This window comes from Convolutriloba macropyga, chromosome 6, assembly GCF_964194025.1.
Source record: "Convolutriloba macropyga chromosome 6, txConMacr16.3, whole genome shotgun sequence".
Lineage (NCBI taxonomy): Eukaryota > Metazoa > Xenacoelomorpha > Acoela > Convolutidae > Convolutriloba > Convolutriloba macropyga.
Genome location: NC_134473.1, coordinates 21,856,647 through 21,874,633, shown reverse-complemented (window position 1 = coordinate 21,874,633; position 17,987 = coordinate 21,856,647). Strand labels below are relative to the sequence as shown.

Sequence of the window (17,987 nt, the reverse complement as noted above, 5' to 3'; positions counted from 1 at the left end):
TGTTCTGGGTCCAGTTTTTTTGTTTAGTCAATGAATATTCTTTGAATAGTACGTCTGGACTTGTCTTGCTATGTTTTATGTTTCGTCGTCTGACGCTCTTTTTCGTTTCACATTTGTTCACACAGCAAAGCTGAAAAAGTCACATTTTCTGAATGATTTCTTCTTTTTAACGGCTTTTGAGCTCGTCATGTCATTTCTCTCTCTCTTTCTCTAGCAAAACTTTTGCGTGATTGGATTGTGATCTTACCTGTTTCATCGCGCTCAATAAAAATGACTTTTGCACTTTTAAACTTGTGTTTATTTTGAATTAGTTTAAGGTCAAAAGAACTCATATGTGTATAAAGGTTTCCCCCAATGAAAAGGTTTCTGCGCAAGCAACGAATGTTAACAAACTTTAAAAATTGATCGCTGAATGATTTTTATGTAGTTTTTTGAACGGCGCCGATATCTTTTTCATTTTATATCTGTATCTGTTTCTATCTCTAATATACGGTACGCAAGTCTATGCTTTCGCAGCTATTCCGGCAATCTGCCGGCTATGTTAACTAGGTTGCAAGGTTTTGCATCCGTAACCACTCATTTTTGAATATTTTTTCTTACGCGATTCGGAATAGTTTTTGATTGGTTTGGTGGGCTCTGACATCTTGTAAATTTATTATTCAACATACAAATTAAGAATCTAGATCCTTTTGGCGCAGTGTTGAACAATATCTCCCTTGAGTTTTCAGCTCCGATCTCTTTTAAAATTATGTAAGCATTTGATAGGGTAGTTCGTTATCTTTCACCAAAAAATAGCCTCTGTAAAACTGAGCTAGTGGAACGAAAAAGAGCGGTGTATCAATAAATTTAAGTCGAAGCTAAATGTACAGTAAATTGTGGAAGACCACTACATCTCAGGAAGATTAGCATAATTATATTTCTGTTCTCGGAACTGTTTCATGTTTCCTGGTTGAATATGACAGCCTATTATTGATAATTTTACAGCCTCATCAGGGTGTATGCAAACAATTCACAGCTCAAACTCACTCATAAATTTTTTAACACATGTCCTTCAAACGAACAAAAGAGGGACATGACACATGAAACAGAACCGAATTCTTAAATTTGTTCTACTTGGCTTTTGTCACTTTTCTTCCGCATATTGGCTGGATACTCCTGTAGTTGAATGTCAGTTTTTGCCCATCGCACCCATCCAGACCTCTCAATTTGACCATAAACTCACTGGAAATTTCCACTGGTTTCTCCAGCACAATGTGCACTACATCTTCAGAGAAGGGAGGTGTCGTTAGAGAACCTAAATCAGCGCAATTATTACTTTTTAAATCATTTATCAAAGTTTTTCGAATAATTCTGAGACCCCCCTCCCCTCCAAAAAAAAAAATTATAGGAAAATTGAGTTTTTTTGGGAATTTTTAGATATACTACATCATTTACAGCAGATATACTGAATTTTCTTGGTAATTAAAATGATGTTGGATGAATCAAGAACAAATTGAGCTCTTTTAAATAATTGTGATTGCCTTTTCGTTTTGTAATGAGAAAATGTTTTGAGAACTTTTTGTTACTGAGTAATGAAAAGAGCAGCGAGAAAAGAAAAGAACAATCGATTTAAAACTATCTATCTAGCGAGAATTTTTTATTACTTCATTTCTTAGCCACACGAGAAAAGTTTAAATAAACATAAAATAGGCTCGAATATACGAAGAAAGCTCAGAAAAAATGTGCATATATCATAATTTTCGTTGAACCTACTAATATACTTAATCGATTGCCCTCGATTTAGGCTTAATATTTTACTTGATGCCTTTGATACAGTTGGCTGCCCTTACCGTTACGACAGTTGCCAACTTGACCAACTGTACTTGTTGAATTAAACAAGGCTCCGATAGACTGAGTTTTCAGCTACATTCTGGCATGGTTAACGGCAAGGTTGCTGTTTAATGTAACCATCTACGCCCCTGACTCTCAACTTAAGTAATTACAAAGAAATATTAACTATGCTATTGGCGTTGGAGTCGACTGGGGAGCGTGGCAAGAAGTTGTGAGTAGTAAAGAGAGCTCCGTGAATGTAGTGAAAAATTCGAACAATCCAACATCGCCGCTGACTTTGCGCATAACAGCATTAAGTGGAGGTTGAATCCAAACAGTGCGCCACACCAAGGTGGCATCTGGGAGATGTTGATCGGTAGTTTTAAGAGAGTACTTTATAGCATCCTCGGTACACGTCGCCTCACAAATGTTGTTGTGAACGCTAATTTTTGTCTGGTGGAATATGCACTAGACGAATATCCATTAGTGCTTGTATGCCCCGACCAGTTCAACCTGGGGGCAATAACAGCCAATAATTCTCTGGTTGTTAACCAAGCAACCAGATTTCCGTCAATGGCGTTGTCGAATTCGATCATTGTAAGCGGTACACTCGTGCGCAGATTTTCACCAATGCAATTTGGGCACGTTAACTTAAAGAGTATGTACCTGCTCTGAACCGTAGATCTAACTGAGAGTCGTCCGCTCAGCAGCACTTCAAGGTCGTTGAATTAGTTTAGATAGTTGAAGAAAGCAACCCTAGGGGTTACTATCTTACTGCTCGAATTGATGAGCTCCGATACGGTTCCGACAGCGTCGCCCGCTCTGCACGTCGTCCGAACCGCTCGTCCTCCTGCTTGTTAAGCTTGTACCAAACCTTCTAACATCTTCTTCCGGGCTGGAGGCTGTTACTGAGTAAATAAAAGAGCTACGAAAAATAAAATGAACAAGCGACTTGAAGCTATCTATCCAGAGAGAAAGATTTGTTACGTCAATTCTTAGCCAGACGAAAAAATTGTAAATACACATTAGATCTGCTGTAATATACGTAGAACACTCAGAAAAAATGCAAATATCATAAAGTTCGTGAAACCTTCTAATGTACTAAGTCGATTGCGCTCGCTTTAGGTTAATCTTTTTAGGTTTCAAAAAAATTTCGGTGATTGATCTTAGACTAGGACCTGTCAAAAGATGTTATTTGACGCGTTTGATACTGTTGTCTGCCTTATCGTTACGACAATTGCCTACTTGACCTACTATACTTGTTGAATTAAACAATGCTCCGATAGACTGAGTCTTTCAGCTATACTTTTGACTAAAATATTATAATGTGACATATTGTATCTCTCGACATCTCATTGTGACCTATCTAATTGTTTATCTCAAATACACTTACCAAAGCAAAACACTGCGCGGGCCACTTACTTGACAGTACAGATGCTTTGAAAACACCTAATGTATATTTTTTATCGCAGCCCGAAGCTCATAGTTTTTAATTCGCATGTTGTCTTCACCGCGTCACAACTATACCACACTTTTCATTGACTAATAACAAAGTATGCTGGGCTGGAGTAATTCTGAAAGTTTCCAGTTGAGACAATATGCGACGTCTCCCGAAATTTCTAATTTTGTTTATAAAGGTAAGATTTTACCCGACAAAATCTCTTGTGTCCAACTTTTTCTGTGTAAAATATGATGACGAATATAGAAATTAAAGGAAAAATTTTGAGCAAAATTTTATCGAATACTCATAGGTCAAAAGTTTCCACTGAAATCGTGTTACAAAATATATTCAAAATAACAGTAATCTAACAGAAAAGTCGCCTATTACAGTCAGTCGAATCTTCTTTCAAAAAATATTGAAAACAGTCCAGAGATCAGTTCTTGTTCAAGCGTAAATTTTTTAAAACCTTTTAGTTTGTTTAGAGTAATGTTGTGTGTAATTTATGGTTTTGAAAAACAGCCCAGCTTGCAGATGGTGTAATAGACGAGCTTTGAGCTTCAAGTTTAGTTTATTAGGTCTGTTCTGTAATTCAGATAATAAACTCACTTTTCAATTGTCACGTACATCATGTTAACATGTTCCCCGGTTGCTCATCATAAATATTTCTAGCAGTCATATTAGGACATATATGATTCATAGTAACTATAAAAAGTCATATATGAATTGTATGATTTCTTAGAGCTCCTAGAACGATCACAATAATTGTTTTGGATGCAATACATTAGTAAAGTAAACAGTGAGTTTCAACAGCAACAAATAGAGCCATGATTGGCATTACCAAAATCAATAGAGCAAAAAACTTTCCTTCATTTTTTAAAAAATCATGTTAGGTCATATATGAATTGTATGACTTCTTAGTAGTCATGCAAAGGATCACAAAACAATTCAAGGGAAATACTAAAGGGAGTCGGACAAGAACTATACTAGGAAATACGTTATGATTTGTATGACAAGATATAAGATCGTTGTATGACTACTAAGAACCGGGACTCTTCCGGTTACAGATGGGCTATAGGTTCAGATTAATATTGCCCACAAAGCTATTAGTCAAAATAGCATACATTCCTTGTTAACAATAAAATTTCTAACCTTGATACAGGAAATAATTAATCTTTTTGACAGGAAGCAGAGTTGCTAAGTCAATTCCAGGAATCTTTATGGTCTCTGTTGATGAAGCCACTATCTTGACTAAGTTCTCACCCAAAGTCTCCTCTATCACTGTCTATAACACGAAACTATTTCACGACCATTCTCACCTTAAGCATTCCTCAGCACTTTATTAATTGCTAAAGTGCAACGCTTTCCGAACCGAACAAAACATCCAAAAATCTTCTATTACTTTCGCCATACAGCTTGATGTAAAGTGTCGGCCCGAGATGTCAATGCTAGAGAATTTATGAAAATAATTGTAAGAATAGCGGTTAATGGGTTGAAATTATGAATGATTAATGCCGAGTTTTGTAGATGATTTTACGCAATATTAACACTTTCACTGCTTTCACTACAAAATTATGTAAGAAAATTGCATTGATTATGCTAACTTTTAAACTCTATAGTTAAACCGTTTACCTTACATGTTTGTGGAAAATCCCCCGGATTTTCATAATTTAGCTTTGCCAGAAAAATGGTGCAAAAATTTACAGCCCGCCTGAATTAACATAGAAAGATTGTTACGCTGGGGCCAGAGTTTCGAGTTTTGTCTTTGTCGTATGCGAAATAGCCTAAAAGACAAGTAAAATCCTTGATCAAATTAATTTTTTTCTTGACTTCAACAGCAGGGGGGGATAAAACAGGTGATATGATATCGTGCCTTGACTGTGGGGTCAGTTTCCTCCACCTCTGATAGGAGCATTCCTACTGCTAGTATAGTGTCCACTGGGGTCTTCTTGAGACCCTCTTTCACTGCAAACATGAAGCGAATCTCCCCGTCAAATTTGCAACCATTTAACAGATGCTCTGAACCATGACCTAGACACAAACCATCATTGTTCCGACCCCTCTTGAGGGGGGAGGAACTATATACTCAAATGGGCTTTTTTGTTCAGACAATTTTGGCCGATCGTACAGAGTTGAGACTGGTATCATCAGAAAGCTCGTCAAGCGTCGAATGCGGAATTAATTTTTTATATTCGTTTTTACGGGGAGTTATCGAGTCGAGTTTTAAACTTATGAGAAAAGTAGAGTTAATTGTGTTGTTTTTGTTCACGTTTTCAGTAATTTTATTTTTGCTCAATTTTGCTAAAATATGTAAACATTTTTAACAATAGTACTGTTGGTTTTGTTTCCAAAGACCAAAAAGCATTGTTGACCATTTTGATTGAATTTTTTGGCTAAAATTTTGGCTAAATATTTCAAATTCCGACGTTTTCACCAAAAATTGCCCGAAACAAGCTTGCTCAGTCCAATTAAATTAACTTTGCCGGAAGTACACACCCAAAAACCATTAACACAATCTTTGTAAACAACAAAAGGAGCCATTTCTATTTCACTCCCCTTGAGAGTAGTCTGGAATTCACATTTCACCGTTTTTTGCTAACTTTACTCATTGATTGTCAAAAACGCAGCATTTATTTTTCATGTTTTAACTAGCAAATTATCTATATATATAAAATTTGATCAAATTGAGTGTTTTCAATGGACAAACAGCAATAGCAGGGCTTGTTCGGATTCAATCTTGGACTGTTACAATCCAAAAATCATTTGAATATTAATCAGCCGGTCTTTTAAAAAAAAATTGATCTTTTAAATGTTAATCGAGGAAAGGACATCTCAAATCAAAGCTCACTGTTGATAGATCCATTTGGTTTTCCTGAGCAATTTCAGGTCAGTATATCTAGTTTCTTTTGTCGAAAGACTATTGTCATTTTGCTTTAGAAATGTTTGATATTTAAATAAACAATGGCTTATTGAACTTTGCCACTATTTTTCTCTTAATTTGGTAAACTTGCAGCTTAGTGTTAACAAAGAAAGATGCTTCTTCTTTGTTTCTACTGAACTGAAATTCAATTCCTTTTGAGGTTTTACGCGTTAAATTTTTGTTTCCTGGCTTTGATACTACTAGAATTCACATTTTTTTTTAATTTTTTGAACTTAGCCCCTCTTTCGCGTTCTTTTTCCTTTTGTCACATTATCACATCACTGACAATTGACAAATTACATTATTGGCGTTCAAAATAAGGCACAATTGACCACATAGAAGTCATTAAACGCATGGATTATAGTTTTAACGGCTTCGAAACCCCTTCTCAATGAATTTAGTTGAATTTTTGAAATTTATCTTTAACTGTCGTTCTTTTTTTCTCTTTAAAGCCGCATGAAAACTTCTGGATAGCGACAGGTCTCAATGAATTTTTCAGGGGAATAATTGAACTATAATTTGATCTGTGTAGATCTTGATGGCTTTCATGACTTTGAAAACGATGGTTTTTCAAAAACAAATAAAAAAACACTTTTTAACGTGGCATTTTTCTTTTTTGTCCATTTGTGACCTATTCTCCTTAAATGAAGATCACACATTATTGATTTCGGGGGAAAGTGCAAGTGTAAAAGTTTTTGTAATCTAAGGTTTCGTTATGAATTTACTTGCTTTGACTCAGGTCTTTCGCAAAAAAACAAACTACTTTTTGATTTTTGAATTTATTTGACGTTCTTTTTGTAGACGTAAGACAAATTCTGAATAATTACATTTCTCAACCGCTTCCTTTGGAGTAATATAAAAACCCTTTTAACTTTTTCATATGATAGCTAATGGTTTGCATAACTTGAAAAATCTTTGTTTTCGAAAAATACATTTAACACTTTTTGAGAGGCAAAATATGACTTTACGGCTTCGACAGCGTTTTTTCGCAAGATATGATTGAATTTTTGTTTGTTGTCTTTATTTGTTGTTCTTATTGTAACAGAATAAAAAATTGAATAATGAAAGCTCTTAATGCCCCCCTATAGAATTGTCTGTGATAATTTTACATTGGGATACTTTCACTGTATATCTAATGGTTTTCATTGCATCAAACATTAATTGTTTTTTTAAAAATGAGAGAACTTATTAACTTTGCTGTTTTTTCGTTCTTTTTGTCTAACTGTTTCCTAGCCTAATAAAGGATCGGTGCATATATTTTCTAGTGCAATAAAATCTATTTCCTTTTTTTTTCATTTTTATTTGACACTCTTTTGACTTTGTTAATAAATCTGTATTTTTTTTAAAAAAATTGGACATAAAGTTTTGGAAGAAATTAAAGATATTTGTTATTGTTGTTTGATTCTGTTGTTCAAATTGGTTTTCTTTATTAGTAACGGCTGATCTCATCAATCTAATGCAGCGTTTTTTTAACTTCAAAGAGTTATTTGCGTTGGTGGCGATCTTGTTGTTCAAACAAATTTTTTTTCAAATGAGTTTTTGGGGTTTTCTATATGTCCCTCATTTGGTAGACATTTATGCCAAAGATGCGGATAAGCGGGGTCGGAACTTTATATGCGAACGCACATTACGGATCCTCCTTGTTAATAAAACTTATTTCAAAAAATAGTATAAAATTTGATCCAACAAAACCCTTAAATATAGTATCGTTGGTCAAAATCTTAGCAATTGTCAGTTTAATACTGCAAAAGGACATAATGAAATCTGATTTTGAAGGTTTCATTATGGTGGCTACATTTGAAAACAACAAAATTGAAGGTCACCAGTAAAGTTTTGTGATTGGGTTAAGGATTCCGATGCTGATTGTTGGGTTATGGGTTTTCGCAAGCGGAATAAAAGCGTTTATAACTAAGTAGAAAAATTATTTTCTCAAAAAGAGAGAATAACAAGTGTGTTATTTTACAGTAGAATTTAGAGATTTACAGGAGAGATCTGATTATTAGATCAAGATGGTGATTTGATTTTGGGGATGAAAAAAGGCTCAAAAATCAGCTGTATATATACATATTATCAGTGCGATAAAGTCAAGATACAAAGCTAATCTTGGCACCATGATTACGGTGGGGGTCGCAAGGGTTACCCAATATGGTTTGCTGCTGCAAATTTCCCAGAAATCAGTCACAGGGGATACCATAGATGGTATGCATAATACTTTTTTAAGAATTTGTTCACATTTCCGGTGGTATCATAATCATTCAATACATGCTGGGAAGACTTTACATCAAATAATCTTACTCTAATATTAGTTATCTAGATTCACTGATTTGAGCCGAATATTGATTCTTAGCACCATTTCTTGACGATTCATTTATATAAATTCTCTGATTAAAATCAATTTGCTATTGTCTTTCTAATCTGGTAAGTTAAACTTTCTTTCTAATTCTCACTAAGTTTAAGGCAATAGTTTGTTCAATTTTCTAAAACCCCCACTCATATTTGAGTTGATTGCGTAGACCAAAGCAGTTCTGAATGTTTCCACCTTCGATACGGGTAAAGGCTTCGTGAAGATATCGGCTGCTATTTTGTCAGTAGGAACGTATGGAATTGAAATAGTCTCATCTTCCGTCTTGTTCCAAATGAAATGAAATTTTGTCTCACTGTGTTTGCCCCTCTTGTGCATGACTGAGATTTAGCACAATTTAATACAACTGTGGTTGTCTTCTCCAATTGCTATTGGATGTTTCTGTTGGATGCCGAAATCCTCCAGAAGTTGTTTCAGATACGATTCTTCTTGAACTGCTGCTGCCATGCCCTGATATTCTGCTTCTCATGAAGAAAGAACAACTGTGCCAGTCTGCATCACCTTCCCCCACTAAATAATAACTAGCTTCTTTTGTGCAAGCAAGTTTTAAACCTTTTGAACCTCGAAGGTATCGCAGAAGTCTTTTTTTTGCACATCGAGTGTCAATTGGTAGGCGTATTCATGTGTCTGGAAAGAATGTTGACTGTGAAAATGATGTCTGGCCTCGTCTGTTTCGCCAGATACAGGAGTGATCCAACCAAGCTTCTGTAGATCCTCTGGTCCACTTCTTCGTCTCCGTTCTGTGTTCTCTGAAATTTCAAATTAAAATCAGCTGGAGCTCTTGAGGGTTTGCAGATCCGTTTGAAACCGCTCAAGCATTATTTCTATGTAGCGTTCTTGGTCGACTGTGACTTTACCCTCTTCTCGTCTGATTCTTAGATCCAGTGTAATCTCCCTCTATCTTCCATGTGAAATGTTGCTTCGAGTGCCTTTTTGACATAGGAGATCACTGTCATGCTTCTTGATGCCACTATGATGTCGTGAACCCAGACAAAGATGAAGGTGTGGCCCTCTGTCTCTGCTCTTGCGAACAAGCAATGGTCATTCCTGCTTCTGGTGAACCCCTGTCTCAGTAGGAAGTTTGCCAGTTCCTCATACCAATTGTTAGCTGCCTGTTTCAAACCATAAATTGATTTATTCGGTCGGCATACTAACTTCTCCCCATCTGCTCCTTGTTTTGCAAACTCCTGTGGCTGTTGCAGATACACTTCCTCCTCTATTGGTGAGTGCAGGAAAGCCGTCTTGACATCAAACTGGTGCGTCACGTGGCCCTGCTTCGTTGATAGTTGAAGTAGAATCCTGAATGTCTCTGGCTTACAGATAGGCGCAAAAGTCTCAAAGTAGTCCAGCCCTTCCACCTGTTTGGAGCCTTTCATCGTGCTTTGTATTTGTACACATGACCACTGGGTCCCAATTTCACTTTATAGACCCATTTGACGTCCCTGTCTGTGGGTGGTCTCACTAGGTTCCAAGTCTCGTTGTCTTAGAGTGCCTTGACCTCGTCCTTCATTGCCCGGTGCCGGTGGTCCCAATCGTCACCTTGCTTGGCTTCGTAGACTATTTTGGGTTCCACATAGTCACCCTCAGTCACAGCAGGATGAGTCCTGATCGCTCCAAAAAACTGCGGAACATTCCTTGCTCGTGTCCCTCTTGGCTCTGCCCTGTCCGCTTGGTCCAGTGCCTCCTCAAATGAGCGAATTGTCTGTGAGAAGTACTCCGTTTCACTGTCTTCCAGTGACTCCAAGTCTCTGAGACTCCCTCTTGTTGCATGGATTCTTCATCCAGTGCTGCTTCCTCAACATTTGAGGCATATCGTCTCAGTATCGTTTCTTGAGTGTTCACGCTCTCTCCGTAATGCCGCTCCTCTTTTATTGTAGTAGATGTGCCCTGCTCCTCTTTGTTGCCGTCGTCTTGATGATCATCATCTGGGTGCCAGACCCCAGTTGCTGTGACCCCTCATCTAGTAGGTCCAGCGTCTCTGTGTTGTCAGGTATTGAGCCCACTTCGGACTCCTTGATGATCACAACTCGAACTGCAAGAACCTTGTGTGCGTTGGGTACGTACACCAGGTATCCGTTCTCTCCTTCAGTTTAACCCACAAACTTTCCTTCCAGGGCCTTGGGTTGAAGTTTACTGACATCTTTGTCTCGTTTCCTCGTGAAGACTGTGCAACCAATAACAGATAGTTTACTAATTGAAAACTTAAGTTTCATACCTCGCATCAGCTCTGCTGGGCATTTATCTCCTCCTCGTCTCACAACCAAGTTCCTGATCCCTGTTTCATAGCGACTTGCTGCTCCCCACATCATCTTGGGAAGACCCGCATCCCAAATTGCTTGGCGAATTGCTGCTCCCCACATCATCTTGTGAAGAGCTTGGTCAATGAGCAAGCATCTTGCCGTCTCCGGCAGTGTCCTGTTGCACCTCTTATCTACCCATTCTGTTGCGGCGTCTCTGGTATGGTCTTCTCCTGTGGAAAGCCTGCATCTAAACAATACATCTTGAACTGCTCTTAGAACAACTCCTTTGCATTGTCTTGTCTCAGTTTCTTGGGCGTCCCCACAATGAGAACAAACTTCTTCAGGCCGGCCAGTTCTTCACTCTTTGCCTTAAGCAAGTCCACAAACACAAACTTCGTGTACTGGTCTGCAAACACAATGCAGAACCGGAACCCTGACCGTTACAATACTCTGTTAGGTCCCATCACGTCTGTGAACACCCTCTCCAGCTTCTCTTCTGCTTGAGTCTCTGCTACTATTGGTACTGGAGTCTTTGTGATCATGGCCAATGCGCACACATTGCATACATCATCGAGTTTCCCCTCTGTCTCCCGTGCATTCCTGGCCACATCCGCTTGATTCAAATGATTCAATTGTCTGTGCCACTTCCTTGCACCGTCAATCTTCACGCTGTTGGAACCCATCTTGAATTCTAGAACACTGCAGGCTAATTAAACCAAATTATTTTCTTGTGTTAGTTTTAACTATATTCCCTTCTGGAGTTTCATGCAGCTATTTTCTTTCTCGAATGTGAAGCTATGTCCCCACTCTGTGCATTTTGAGACTGATAAGAGGTTTGAAGAATAGTCCGGCACACACAAAACATTTTTGAGTTGGCATTGGAATTCCCTTTTATTTGAGGGTATGCTGATCTTCACATAGCCTCTGCCCACTAAACTGGAAGCCTCTTCGTTGGGATTTCTGACAACTGATTGAATGGGCACAAATTCCAGGAACACATCAATGTTCGTCACTAGGTGATCTGTACAACAATTGTCCACCAGCATGCCTGATGTCTTCCACTGGGTAAGAGCTGCCCAGCATTCCTCGTCTGGTGACGCCAATGTTGGACCCATTGCCACTGACTCATGTTATCCTCCATCTCTTTGTCTCCTGCATGCCCTGTCTTGGTAACCTTTCTCACCACACTTGCTGCATTGTGCTGTCTCCTTCCTCCTGCAGTCCTTGGCAAAATGTCCGGGAATCCCACACACAAAGCAGTTTCCTTTCTTGGGTCCCTTCATGAAGTCTCGATTCACTGCCAGTGCCACTGAACCACTTTGTCCCTTGAGCCTCTGTGCTGTGCTCTCATGGAAGTTCCGCAGCCTTTCTCGTCAACTCTGTGAAGTTCGTTGCCAGGTTAAAGCTTTCCTGTATTTCAAAACTTTCATACCTCATTGGCAGATCATTGAGGACCAAGGCGTTGAAGAGGGTCTCTGAGACTGCTTCCCCTTCTTCTTTTTAGCTTGGTGAGCAACTCTTGTCCTCTGATGAAGAAGCTAACTAAATCCTCGGCATCCTTGAGCTGCAGTCGAGCAAGCTATGCCACCAAAGTCACCACTGTCAGCGTCTCCACACTTGCAAAAGCTTCTTGCAAAAGCTTCCAAGCCTTTGCTCCATCTCCGATGTCGCCATGTCTCACACAGTCATGTCTCATTAGCATGAGGGTTGTTGCATCTAGAGTCAGTGCCAGATGGCACCACACATTGTTCCGTTTCTCCTTGATGTCTGCAACTTCCTTCTCATATGCATCTTTCAGCACCTTGTGGTTCTTCTATTCATCATTGCTCGCCTCATTGCCTAGTGGTTCAGGCTCATTGGGTTGCTTTTCTGTCCCAAGTAGTGATTTGCAGAGTCCCTTCGTCTGCATCATTGCCACAAATCTTGTGCTCCAGTTTGGAAAGTCATGTGCCTTTTCTGTGTAGGTCAGCAGCTTCACTGTCTGCTGATCCATCGTAGTTTGAGCAGGCAAAACAGTTGTGTTCTCGTTTTACGTAGTTATTAGCTTCTTAATAGTCATAGTTTACACTCACATTTAGGGTCAAAGTTAATTCTGAAGCCTGTCAAACATGATTAATTCGCTAAAGTGAACATTGTGAGAAAGTTAAACTTAACACGATGACGTTGTCGTTTCTTCAAATCAAGAACTGAAAATGGTTTCAAAATTCGCAGTTGGAATTATATGCATGACCATTGTCCTTCTGACCTCTATAGAAGCAACAGGGAAGACAGGTTGTATGACAGATAAAGATTGTAAGCCCGGGAAGTCTTGCAACCCCAGGAAGATTTGCGTCAGACGTCGAGGAGCTTCAATCAGGCGACAGTTCGGATGCATGGAAGACTCCGATTGTGATGAGGGATCATTTTGCAGCGATTTGTAAATTTGCGTAATTGGGGAAAAACGTAGAGAGAAGCACCCCCTTACAAAAACTTTGAAATAAAATTTGAGTAACTAAGTGTATACAGCGAAATTCCTGGTTATTCTGAAGGCATGTAAACTTTTTAACCTTTCGGTTATATTATTAATTTACATGTTTGGAAAAAAGTTTCTCCGTGAGTTTAACAGTAAGATGCCCTCTACTGTTTTGCTTTTGTTTTTTTTTCAACCGTCACTCTATTTGCACATGCTATCTACGTTATGTTTTCCCATTGTTCGGCCAACTGAACAAGAGAAGAGATGTAAACAACTGACCTTTGCCTGTGCCCCAGTGGGCATGCATACTCTTCAGATGGTAGGGTGCTTCCAGTAAACCTCCGGATATCTCCCAAACAACACCATCGGGTGGAGAGGCAAGGAAAGTGTGCCCGTTGTTGACCAGATTCCACTCTATGTCTTTGGATCCAGTCAACAAGTCCAATTTCAGAGAAGGCGTCTGTTCAATACAACAGAAAGATGTGAAGTAACAGAGAAAATGCACTAAACAACGTAAATCTCTCAACCAGTTGCGAGTTCCCACGAGAACAATCTTTTTCAAAATTAGTCTGTGTGAACAAACTAAGAATTGTTTTTCACTGAATTTGTTATAGCCAAATAAGATGTAGGACCGTCAATACAATTAACAAACACCAATGCAAAGCGTAAAATTCGCTATAGATGATGAAACTCTACCGGGGCGAGGTGCTGGTAAAATTAATTGGGGAGGGGTTCGGGTGCTTAACTTGACGCGGGGCAACTTACCTTGACGGGTGTTTGTGCAATTGAGTCAGTCTTTTTCTTCTTAGCCTCAGCTGTGAGTATGTCCACTGGGGACTGTCGTTTTCCAGAACATGAGAGGGGGTACTGAGCAGGCCAATTGTACACACCCTTGTGATCCCATGACTTGTCTACTGTCAATCCACCGCCCATTTCTTATTTTTATTTTACGGAGAGCTGAAACACAAGTAATCTATCTTTGCAACCGGAGATCGGGCGTTAGGTTTCATTAGTTGTCTTAGAAGCCTGGCCGAATTTGCGCATGCGTACTCTAAGGACTTAATTTGTTTCGACACTCGTTTGTAATAAGTCGGGAGTTTCAAATTGCGTTAGGGGTGGGTAAAGACTAGTAATATTGCACTAGTCACTGGAAAAAGATCGCGACTTTATGTCGCAATCAGTGTGGCATTATGAGAAATGAAGCTTTTTGTTTGAAAAATAAAATTCGAATAAGCTTTTTTTCATCTCATCCTTATTATGTATATAAAGTTTTAAAAATGAATTAAACCTGGGGTTATACTTCAAAATACGTCAGAGAAGAAAAAATGAGGAGAAGAGAAGCAACTGAGCTTTCTTTTGATGATTGCAAACAACACTTAAGGTGCTCAACAATTATAGCATGGTGTGAATATGGTTGTGGTGTGATGCAGTATGGTGTCAATATGCCTGTGGTGTGATGCACTATCAGAACTGAAACAGGTTTAAAACAGAATGGTTTTATGCTGACAAGAGTTAAACGATAATGTTAATTAGGCTGATAATTGAATGATAATAGTTATGAACAGATCAAAATCAGGACAAAATCAGAAGTACAATTTTACTCTAAAAAGACTGATCATTATAGATTGTGATATGAACATAATCTGTACAAGTGCAAAAAGTCTATATACAGTCTCTGGATTTTTAATTGTTCAGTATTGCAATGTTGTGGGTGCTCATCCCGGGAAACATTCATAATTCCAACAAACTTTTAATATAGATTACCAGATATTATTAGGATTCATTAATACGTAAAAAGCATTAAAAACATTAAGAGGTAAGAAAAATGAAAAATTATTAAATTACTTTGTCATTTTTGTATGGTACGCAAATGTTACTGACCTGATTTCTATGGCTGATTGCTGAAGAATTCATTATAACCATACTGATAATTTTTTCTTGGTCATGTTTGTAAATATAAAAATTTAAATAGTTTTCTTCCACTTCTAACCGTTTATGCCTTTTTTGAAGTCCTTGTTCCTTTTAAAGTTTGTTCGTCACTAAAGAAGTTCAATTGTTAGCCTAACGGTTGTTTTCAACCAATTAAATGGCATTAAATAGGCAGATTTGTGCTCCATCCAAATGCAATTGCTCTTTTCGATACTTTAAAACTCTTTAAGCTTAATTGACATCTGACAAACTACCTGTCTGTACTCAAAAAAAATTTGCAAAAAAACAGTTTTCAAATAAAATATTTAATCTAAACAGACAAAATATTGAACTGGAGACACCTGTAGAAGGAATTAGGAGAGTTGTGAGGGCAACTAAAGTAGGCTAATCAAGTTCTGATCAGGCTCTCTGCGTTGTCTCATCAAGTTCTGACACTGGAAATTGAAAAAAGACTACCGTTGAGAAATTTACGCTTCTCAACCATCAACATCATAACACCCTGCGATCAAAAGCAGTTATTAACCAAAGCCAGAAAAAAGTACGAGCAAAAGACATTTTCAGTGCAAATTAAATTGTTCACTAGAAGGTGATCAGAAAAAATAACACAGGCATTGGAAAATGTCACAGAAATAGGAGTCTTTTTTTAAATTTTTGATCTGTCATATCAAAATGGGATTAACAAAGATCGCAAAGAAATGGTTTGTGGTTTTGAGAGATACTTTTCCCGAAAAAATCAAGTAATCCGCTTTGAGTTCATAAGTGTTAAGTATCCTTCAGTTCACAATTAATTTTAATGGCGTTTCCTATAATTAGACAGTTATTTTGTTTAACAATTAATTGAGTGACTATAATTTTGATCATAAAACGCGCAGTTTTTAACTTGATAGGACTTAAAGTATGTAATTCTCCAAGTGCTAGATTTTTTGTATCTTCTTTGAGATCTTTTTACGCACTAGTGTGGAAGATTAGGTGCAGAAAGCCAAATAAAGCTGCTTCAGAAACACTTCATAAAATTGACAGTCGTACATAGGTGTTGCAAAGATCAGGAATCAGGTATCAAAATCTTTAAGTGGTCCTAAATAGCAAATATAAAGTACGCAATAAAAATGTTTTGTTTACTTTTTGTAATTTTTTTTATGATTTCAGTCCTCACTTGAGCAACTTGAGCAATGTATTTTTTTTCTCCGAGCTTTCAAAAAATTGAATTTCAGATAATTAAAAGCTCTCTGATAATTTGGTTTGTACAAAACACAAAACGTTTCTCTCAAAACTCAAAAAATTTCTCAAATGCGAAAGTATCGTTTTTCCGGGTATATTTTCTATAAAATTCAAATTCAAGGTCCAATAAGTGCTGTGATAACAAAACCATTTCAGGATTAATACGATATATATATATATATATATATATATATATATATATATATATACATCGCATCATTTTTAAGCCTTGGGGCTTTTTCATCAGCCTCTATATCTTCGCCTTCTTACCTCCTGAAGTTCAATATGTTAGTTATTTTTAGCAATCGATTCCTGCTCCAGAAAAAGCTACAGGCTCCATTAGATCATTAGATTAACTGCCCTAGAAGAACTGTTTTTCGTTAAAAACTTCAGTTCTATCAAAGATGTTCTGTTGTTTTTATTTTTATTTTTTCTTCCGTAATGGCGTATCTGAGATATTTTTTTAATAGTTTTTTGGTTTTCTTCCGACGCTTTTTCATTTTTATTAATTGTATGAACTGCATTGCTTTATGACTTCCATTAGAATTGAAAAAATAGTTTTTAAAAGGGTTTCTGTTCAGAGAAGTTTGTACATTTTCTTTTGATTTTTGTTTGGTTTTTTGATCTAATTGTTCTGCAGTCATTTTGTTCTAGATGCTTAGAGGTATTTATATCTTCAGCCCATGTTAAAAAAGTCGGAAAATGCCGGAATAAAAAAAGGTGGAAAAAACCTAAAAGTTATTAGAATGACTTGGGAGAATTTTTCTGTAGAAATGAGCTAATCGATGCTTAATATTCTCTTTTAAATTTGACTAACACCCTTCTAGTAACAGTAGGTAAAAATCTGGATTCCAATCTTGCAAAAATTTTGCGAAAAATGCAAGAAGTTTGCTAATTCTTAAGCAAGGTTTTCAATATCAGGGCGGCTGCAACAAAATATTTGTTAGCCAAAAATAACTGAACAAGCATGGCATCTAATAAAACACTTAATAAAAATGGCATAAAATTTCCTCCTCCTCCTCTTCCTCCTCTAATGTGTATTGAATTAAATATCGCTGAAAATGCAATTGATTGAAAGTGAGTAAAGTAATACCGGATTGTATTCTTGGTTAGTTTGGTTTTCAAAATTTTTGTTTGTTTTTGATTTTAGAGTTGCTACTTGGTTTTTTTTGTACGTCTCTCTTATCCAGTTCTACACGTGTAATGAAATATTTCATTAACGTCTTAGTTTGCCGCTTTTTATGACAGAATTGTCAATCCAAGGTCACAGATGACTTCTTCAGGAATTTGGAATGTACAGAGAATGCAAGTTCAATTCACCTGGATATTTATTCGTATACATTATAGCTGAACATTTTATTTTGGCCACAGAGTAAAGAGAAAAGGTTGAATATCTGATTATGTAGCTCTTAGGAGTGATCGCTCACCTTTTGAAATAAACATATAGGATTTAAGTGATCAGTAACAAAAACACTGCGCCTGTTTTTCAATGTGACTTTAATTAATAAAAAAATTAGCCATATAAACACAATATCAAATGTTTTCTCGGCATTCATCTTTTGAAAACCATGGCCGCTGACTTCTTAAGCTTTGAAGTTACAAGATATCTTGATAATGAT

At 37.3% G+C, this 17,987-nt stretch overlaps 1 protein-coding gene across 3 annotated transcripts; it reads right to left on the bottom strand.

Annotated features, from left to right (window-relative positions):
- Positions 1-885: 885 nt before the first annotated feature.
- LOC142340864 (carbonic anhydrase 2-like) lies at positions 886-17,622 on the bottom strand. Of its 3 annotated transcripts, none has more exons than XM_075391612.1 (6): positions 17,462-17,622; positions 13,987-14,178; positions 13,501-13,681; positions 5,121-5,212; positions 4,400-4,532; positions 886-1,294 (listed from the first exon to the last, which is right to left on the bottom strand). In XM_075391612.1, exons 2-6 carry the CDS (start codon positions 14,152-14,154, stop codon positions 1,110-1,112), a joined length of 759 nt encoding a protein of 252 aa, XP_075247727.1. In that variant the 5' UTR covers positions 14,155-14,178; positions 17,462-17,622; the 3' UTR covers positions 886-1,109. The 3 variants fall into 3 exon arrangements, with proteins under 3 accessions (XP_075247727.1, XP_075247726.1, XP_075247725.1); XM_075391611.1 differs by lacking the exon at positions 17,462-17,622 and adding an exon at positions 15,103-15,189 and having other exon boundaries at positions 903-1,294; positions 5,121-5,278; XM_075391610.1 differs by having other exon boundaries at positions 911-1,294; positions 5,121-5,278.
- Between the last annotated feature and the right edge of the window lie 365 nt (positions 17,623-17,987).

Coding starts and splice junctions, on each gene's coding strand:
- LOC142340864 (XM_075391610.1), bottom strand. CDS start 14,154: ATGGGCGGTGGATTGACAGTAGACAAGTCATGGGATCACAAGGGTGTG. Junction 4,533..5,120: donor AAACTGACCCCACAGTCAAG/GCACGATATCAT, acceptor TTCGTGTTATAG/ACAGTGATAGAGGAGACTTT. Junction 1,295..4,399: donor TAATTATTTCCTGTATCAAG/GTTAGAAATTTT, acceptor GCGCTGATTTAG/GTTCTCTAACGACACCTCCC.